Below are 8,688 nucleotides of genomic sequence, written 5' to 3' on the forward strand. Positions count from 1 at the left end.
GTTGCAATCAGTTTACTTCTCATGTACCATATGTTCCTGCTCCACCTCTTCATGCATTACAACAAAGTAATGTTGCTGGCAGCTTTGCCTAGATGTGGACCTTTGTGGAATGAACAGGTTGGTTCAGACTCTTTCCTGGGGGGGGGGGTTAAAAGATACACTACATAAGCAACAAATCCTTGATTACATGACAACAAACTTGCCTTTGTTTTTGTGACCCAAGATGAAGAAATCTCTAGTAATGGTATAAAGAGTGACATATGATGACATATGTTTGGAGATATAACACCAGATGGCCCTTTTTACCTTGTGTAAACTAGCTTTGTAGAAATTGGCAACACCATTGTTTTTTTTGTAATTCATTATATATTGTTCATACCAAATTTTTGCACAACAATATTTATTTGTAACAAAATATATAGAAAAGTTGTAACAAAAATACATAAAAAAATTATAGGGTTACACAGTGTGACACAGATTTATGTACAAAAGAAATGAAACTCTTCTAATCCCTAACATTTTGATCTAATATATGTACTTGATCATTCTGCTTTATAAAACCAATGCCTTTGGTCTAAGGTTCTTTTAATTGTTGCATTCTTATTTTAAAACACTATGGGGTTGATTATACTAAAGCTGGAGAGTGCAAAATCTGGTACTGCTGTGCATGGCAGCCAATCAGCTTCTAACTCGAGCTTGTTGAATTAGGCTTTGACAGAAAACTGGAAGCGGATTAATTTCTATTTAGAGCTGCACCAAATTGTGCATGCTCCAGTGTTAGTAAATCCACCTCTATATGTACTTTAGGTTGTGACTCTTCTGCTATATGAATGATTGAGATTTCACTTTCCCTCCCTGGTTGCATTTTGTTTTTTACTATGATGGTTTGGATTACAATAACAAAAAAGTGAGTATACCAATATATGGGACTGATGGCAGCAACATCCCAGTACATGTGGGAAACCTTCACATGTAACACTCTACCCTAACCTACTGACACACTGCAGACCCCTCAGACTATTTGAATTAACACTGATCATACCTCAGTGTAACTGCTGTCTAAGTGCCTTAGTTTCTTTAGGGATACTTCTTTTGTCCCTTCTAACCTATTCATTGATGGGCACTGCTGTTGTTTTGTTAGATACTACACATACTACATTGTGTATGAGATACTTGCTAGGGATGGAACCTCTGTATATACAGTATCAATGTACAAATGCAGTCTCCTATTGAATTGAAATGTCACAGACTGTTCTATCTGATGTCGTGTACTGTACATCATTTTGTTCCTATATCTCAATAAAGCATGTATTTTTCGACACAAAAAAAGGTGTATTTTTTCACACAAGTTGGTTTGCTCAGTTGTGAATTTGTGCACCATGGCCCCCTCCCATTTAAAGATGACCTGAACTCAAACAGTGCAGGTTTGCTATTTGGGAATATCTACAAATAGTAATTGTGCCAAAGCAAAAATAACAATCTCTCTGTTTCTTCATTCATTCTTTGTTCCCGACACTTCTGCTGCTTCTTGGATATCTTCAGCTGCTTCTTGGATATCTTCAATCAGTAACTAGATATCTGGCCATCAAGATAGCAGTTCTGATATGAAGAAACAGAGTCTTGCTTTCACCAAGATGGTTTTACCAAGACACAAAATGCAGAACAAGGCATGGAAAATCAATACTGGGGAAAAAGCAGCTGCAGGGAAGACCACAGGCAATACTGGTGACTAGTCTTTTGCCTTCTGCTTGCTTTTTTTTGGCATGTCTTCCAGAGTTCAGGACCTCTTTAAGATCAGCAGAAATGCACAACTTAGGGATAAATTCTTTTTTGGAAAAAAAAAAAAAAACAGCCGACAAGCAAATGTGTAAATTAAGCCTTTCCAGTTATTGTATTTGTAGAGACGGAATAAAAAACTCTTGTAGCCACATTACAGCAGCAGATGTGCAGTTACCCACATCAGTCTGTCAGCAGTTAGCGTCTCCTAATGTAAAACATGTTAGTCAATGAAATGGTTTATTTGTTGCTATAGTAGTTATGATATATATATTTTTTTTACTGTTGATGTTTTTGGGCTGATTACTGCACTGAATATTTCACAATATTTGTGCAGCTTTATTGTTTGTGTGGATGATTAGCATTGTATCCACCAAAAGTTTGAGATTGCCTTTTTTCATCAAGTTCCAAAAAATCTTCAGGCAGCAAGAGAGCATTGGTTTAGTACAGTTCTGCAGGATTTTTATTTTCCAATTTAGCTTTATTAATCTTTTCTTCTGAATAACGCCTCCTTCGGTTTTCTTCTGTGCATTCTCGTTGACAAAGTCCTTCATCACTACTGGCTTGCAAGCTATCAAAGGTACTCTCCTTGGCATTATCTTTCTTCAGATTTTTCTGGGCCTTATGCTTCTGACGACAAAGCCCCAAGCATTTTTCAACACAGTTAAACCTTGTCTCGGTTGTGCAGGCGTACATGCCAGCAGGCACTGCAAGAACCATGGCGCACACAATGACAATTATGTGGATGAGTTTTTCTCTTTGTTCTAACTCACTGATGTCGCTACCTGTCATAAAGACAATGCATTGTTCCTTCCGGGGAAGTTGACTCTTTAGTGTAATACACACCTCATATTTGGTTGTTGGAAGCAAATCATTAACGGAATAAGTATATATTCCAGGGCCAATATTAATTACTTCCTTCTCCTTGTTGTCATATTTTCCAAAATAAATAGTATACCATGTTTCACTTGGATTTTCTGTTGCTGCAAACCATTCCAAGGAGATGCCATAAACAGTTTGTTTGGATATTCTCACATCTATGTAGACATTTTCGTCTGATGATGAGGATGGAGAATATGAAGTATATATGGAGAGATCCCCTGAGCTTCGGGATTCAACATTTAAATGAACCAACGAAGATGAGTTGCCCAAGAAGTTTGTTGCAATGCAGTTGTATATTCCAGCATCTGCAAGATGTACCACTGGAATAAATAATTCAGATTTCATATTCTCTTCATCAATCAAAACCGTAGATACTGTAGAATCAAAAGAAAAAAATTAGACAAAATATCTGAAATCACATGCATTAATGGGATGTATAGACAGAGCAGAAGTGATTGCAATTTGAGGCTTGGTTATTTAAATTTTTGCCATTGTTTGGTGCATAAAATCAGTCACGGAAGATTTTTCTTAATAACATATAAAAACCACTATAAAGCAAAAACAATAGTATATAATTACATAGGAAAGGTTGGTGAAATCATAGGTCTTTGAATGTACATTGACTTGCATAACATAACCTATACTAACCTCACCCCATGTCATCAATAATACCATATCCCTCAAGAACAATTCAAACCTGAGCATTTCTGGTGTTCCCAGGGTACAAAGGAGAAAGACTAACAAATGACACAATGGAATCACCATACCATCAGATGGCCTCATGACTCACTGAGCAACCCAGCTGAAATCCAAAGACCCACTAATCTGCCAAGCTGCTATGACACACGACACTCACCCACCCCTGGACTTTTACAATTAAATGGGGCTGACAGGAAATGCCTGGTTGACCCACCCACAGATCTTATCACTGTAGATCCTTCTCATCTGGCAGCCAACCCCCAAATGGGTAGAGGCTTAGCCACTTACACTATTTCACTGTCACAAGTTAGCCTGCAGCTTCTTGTGTGTTTATTCTTACCTCCTTGCTGCTCTTGATTTCTCACATGTGTTTGACTGTGCTCACCTGTGGGCATCGTCTGCTATTCCCCAGGTTTTATGTCCTTCACTTTCATCACTTCCTGGGCCGCCTCCTAGTTGGCTTGTCTATTTAAGACATGCTCAGTCTGCCCACTTTGCCTGAGCAACGTGTTGTTGTCGGAGCTTCCTTGTGTTTCTACTGAGAATCCTTTATAGTTTATCTGTGTACAGACCCCGGCTTCGTTCCTGACATTGCTCCTATATAGTCTGTGTACAGACCCCGGCTTCGTTCCTGACATTGCTCCTATATAGTCTGTGTACCGACCCCGGCTTCGCTCCTGACATTACTAGTTTTCCGCTTGTCCTGACCTCGGCTTGCCTACTGGATTTCCTGTGTCTACTCCCGTTGTACCCTGCTCCCACCAGCGGTCTCCTCTACCTCAACTGGGTGTAAATGGTGGCTGCGACCTGGTCCCAGCCTGCTGCAAGTCCATCCCCACCATCAGGGGCCCTGGTGAACAAGCAGGTTGGGGCTTAGACTCCACACCCTGGGGAATCCCAAGTGGTGGATCAAAGAGCTCACTACCACAGGTGCTGACATCCACTTTATGGAGAAACACTTTTGACCAGTTACTTTCACTAGCCATGAAACCCTCTATCTAACTGTTTATAACTCAGACATGTAATTATGGATTTCATTATAAATATTTGATAAGAAATTATTAAAGGATGACAGTGTGGGGAAAAAAAGGAAAACATTTGTCATCCCATAACAGAAAGTGCTTGAACAAGGACCATTCTGACAGAATCACAGCTATTCTTTTAATAAAAGCTGCAGATTTAAAAGATTGAAAACAATTTTTATATTATACTCATATATTAGGTTTTTATAAATATATCGTTAATATATTAAGTAAACATTATGAAAACAAATAATTGCTACTGTATAAAGTAATTATAAATCTTTAAACCTTTAAGACCCTCTTATGTATTTGGACTGAACTATTAAACTTACCATTATGGGATTTAATAGATTTTAATCCATGAGTCCAGTGTATGGAAGGTGTAGGGCTTGCTGTTATCATACATACCAATGTTACATTGAGGCCCACCTGGATTGTAGCATTATACACAAGTGTGTAAGTGGTTGGTTTCATGCAATCATTTAGCTCCAGCTCATGAAAGTACTTCCCAATGCGAAAATCTGGGCTTGCACATGTCAGATAGGAATTCATTAATATAATAGGTGAACTGACTGTCTTTACAAAGTGGGCAAAACCTTTGAGGCGGCAGTCGCATATCCAGGGGTTGTCATTTAATGCCAACACTGCATTGGATGCTACTCCTGTTCTTCCATCTGATGCTTGTGCTCTTTGGTAAAGGGGCCATGTTGTAAATACATCTTTAGAGATAATGGTAAGCTGATTGAAGGATAAGTCTAAGTAGGTCAAGTTGGGAAGAAACTTCATTGCATGATTTGGAAGAACATCTAATCTGTTGTGTTTTAGGTCCAATATTCTTATATCTGGGGTGTCTTGAAAAGCTGTCCATGGTACTGATCTCAGTTTGTTTCCTTGTAGCCTTAGTTCCTTTAGATGCTTCAGGTTCTCCAGGCTTTTCAGATGCATTAGTGTGATGTTGTTAAAATTAAGCCATAGGTATTCCAAAGAGTGAACACCACTAAATGATCCCCGAGACAGTTCAGTCAAGTGGCTTTTTTCTATTCTAACTTTTCGAATGTCTGAGGGAATGTCATCTGGTATTCTCCTGAGTGATGAGGACATGCAAAGGAGACTCCTTAAAATGAAAAAAAAAAAAAAGATCACATTACTTTTTAGAACACTTAAATGCAAGTCACAATTTAAAAAGTGAACCTCGGAGATCTGCTCTGGGTTGGGCATTGTTTTTTTTGTTTTTTTTATCGAACGATCCCAGTGCTTCCCCAGGAGAATACATGTGCTGGCCATAGAGAACAGACCAAACTGATGAATGTGGTAGGTTACAGGTGTGAGTTTAGCCCAATAATATCTTGGTACTGCACAGTAGGGTCTTTTGCACAATGTCTCCAGGAAGCAATAGTTATAACCTAATGAAAATAATACATAGCCAATATTGTGTTCATGTTTATTTGGTATAATATAGGGTTTTGAAGGTATTCTTGTGCATTTGTGGAGCTGTTCAATCTGTTTACTGTGTTAAGCCACAGCTAGACGTGGTATGGTTTTGTGCCTGTGAGTGATGGATAAAAGCTGCGTCAATCCTAAATAAATAATACATGTCTGAAGTGTACTGTACATAAACCAAAGATTCCATCCACTTCCATTAGATGTGCGGTTGGGGGGGGGGGGCAACAAAAATGTGCGGTTGTGCCTCATTTTTGAAGCCTGCAAACTGCCCCCCTTAAGTTGCAAAAAGGAGTGGACAGGGGTGTTTATTTACATACCGTAGTTGCAATACTGCCATAGTTTACCCAACATGTAGCAATTGGTGGGTGGTAAGCCCACTGAATACTACACACTCAAGCAAATGGGGAAGCCCTGCAAACACACATGGTTGTGGTGCATTTGTAAGCAACAATGGGGATAAAACAGGCAGTAAGGAGGCATCGCATCACTTCCTCACCGTCTGTCAGGAATCTGTGAAGGACTATCAGGCTTCAGAGGTAAGGTAGATTTAGACGCACATCTAAGTCTACCCTTAATCCCACAAAGTCTATCTGTTGGTCCCAAACACACCCTGGAAGACACAACTGTTGGTCATTGGTATCCAATATGAAAGATTTTGCTTTTAGTTCTACTTTGAAGCTGAATTCCAGGCACACTGATAAATAGGTGAAATACACTATATTGCGAAAAATATTGAGACACCCCTCCAAATCATTGAATTCAGCTGTTCCAATCACCTCCATGGCCACAGGTGTATAAAATCAAGCACCTAGGCATGCAGACTGTGTATACAAACATTTGTGAAAGAATAGGTCACTCTCAGGAGCTCAGTGAATTCAAGCGTGGTACCATGATAGGTTGCCATCTGTGCAAAAAGTACATACATGAAATTTCCATGCTACTAAATATTCCATGGTCAATTGTTAGTGGTATTATAACAAAGTGGAAGCAACTGAGAACAACAGAAACTTGGCCACGAAGTGGTAGGTCAAGTAAAATGACTGGGGTCAGCACATGCTGAAGCGCACAGTGAGCAAAAGTCGACAACTGTCTGCAGTGTCAATAGCTAAAGACCTCCAAACTTCGTGTGGCCTTCAGATTAGTGCAGCAACAGTGCATAGTAAGCTTCATGGAATAGGTTTCCATGGCTGAGCAGCTGCATCCAAGCCTTGCATCACCAAGTGCAATGCAAAGAGTCTGATGCAGTGCTCTAAAGCATGCCGCCACTGGACTTTGGAGCAGTGTTCTCTGGAGTGACAAATCAAGCTGTCTGGCAATCCGATTGACATGTCTGGGTTTGGCAGTTTCCAGGAGAATAGTACTTCCCTGACTGCATTGTGCCAAGTGTAAAGCTTAGTGGAGGGGGGATTATGGTGTGGGGTTGTTTTTCAGGAGTTGGGCTTGGTCCCTTAGTTCCAGTGAAGGGAACTCTTAAGGCATCAGCATACCAAGACATTTTGGATAATTTCATGCTCCCAACTTTGTGGTCACAGCTTGGGGACGACCCCTTCCTGTTCCAGCATGACTGTACACCAATGCACATAGCAAGGTCCATAAAGACATGGATGATCGAGTTTAGGGTGGAGGAACTTGACTGGCCTGCACAGAGTCCTGATCTAACCCCACTTTTGGGATGAATTAGAATGGAGACTGCTAGCCAGGCCTTCTCATCCGACATCAATGCCTGACCTCACAAATGTACTTCTGTAAGAATGGTCAAACATTCCCATAGACACTCCTGAACCTTGTGGACAGCATTCCCAGAAGAGCTGAAGCTGTTCTAGCTGCAAAGGGTGGGCTAACTCAATATTTAACACTACAGACTAACAGGATGCCATTAAAGTTCATGTGTATGTAAAGGCAGGTGACCCAATATTTTTGGCAATAGAGTGCATATGTATGGGGACTGTTCTTCTGTTTTCTTTATTTCTGTCCTTCCAGTCCTGAGATTTATACATTACAGTCTTGTCTGGTTGGGAAGCAGACATGGAGGTTGATTTACTAAAACTGGAGAGTACAAAATCTGGTGCAGCTGCACATGGTAGCCAATCCGCTTCTACTTTCAGCTTGTTCAAATAAGCTTTGACAAAACCTGAAATCTGGTTGGTTTCTATGCAGAGCTGCACCAGATTTTGCACTCTCCTGTTTTATTGAATCAACCCCACAATCTTTCTCTGTTTCATTCTTAGTTTCGCATATGTGCCTGTTCCCCACCCTCATCCTGTGATTGGCTAGGGAAAAGAGAAGCACTACCTTGATGAGCCGTAGATCATCTGATTAACGTCCTGAGCTGCATCTCCCCCCAATCTGAGCTCTGCTGTACAAGGATTGGAAAAGGCTAATACCAAGTCAAATTCAGGCACTTATGCTGCTTTTAATAAATGCCACATGTAGCTCTTTGGTGCTTATTCAGCCTTCGGACCCAAGCAGCCAATAGTAGGAACTTTCATTTGTAATGACCGTGATCTCTAGTAGACTCATGTAACATTTTCCACTTTAAACACAGTGTCCTGAAGCATTATTTTAGTCTTCAATCCCACCTGTAGCATGTGCCCCGACTTTGGTTATCTCCAGCACAATCATGAATCTCTTACACTCTTTTGTAGCATTACATATATTGATTATATACAACTCCCTGGGGATATCAGGGGCCCTGTTTGGGGACCCCTATATCTGCTAAGTTTACCACCACTGTTAGTGAGGTGTAAGTGAATGGTGCGCATAAGGGTTTTCACGCTGCAGTTATTATGACTCGAATTTTTTTACAGCTATTTGCATAATTATACCAAATGATTGAATAAAGGAAATTAGACTGCTTAATTATATG

General features: G+C 40.2%; 1 protein-coding gene across 1 annotated transcript; it reads right to left on the reverse strand.

Moving 5' to 3' along the window:
* Positions 1 to 383: 383 nt before the first annotated feature.
* LRIT2 (leucine rich repeat, Ig-like and transmembrane domains 2) lies at positions 384 to 5,486 on the reverse strand. The gene is made up of 2 exons (XM_089683337.1): positions 4,712 to 5,486; positions 384 to 3,032 (listed from the first exon to the last, which is right to left on the reverse strand). The coding sequence occupies exons 1-2, from the start codon at positions 5,478 to 5,480 to the stop codon at positions 2,218 to 2,220; spliced, it is 1,584 nt and encodes a 527-aa protein (XP_089539463.1). The 5' UTR covers positions 5,481 to 5,486; the 3' UTR covers positions 384 to 2,217.
* Positions 5,487 to 8,688: the final 3,202 nt, after the last annotated feature.

The sequence above is a fragment of the Staurois parvus genome, unplaced genomic scaffold, assembly GCF_062004578.1.
Source record: "Staurois parvus isolate SC_StPar_1 unplaced genomic scaffold, SC_StPar_1.0 ptg000306l, whole genome shotgun sequence".
In the NCBI taxonomy this organism is placed as follows: Eukaryota; Metazoa; Chordata; class Amphibia; order Anura; family Ranidae; genus Staurois; species Staurois parvus.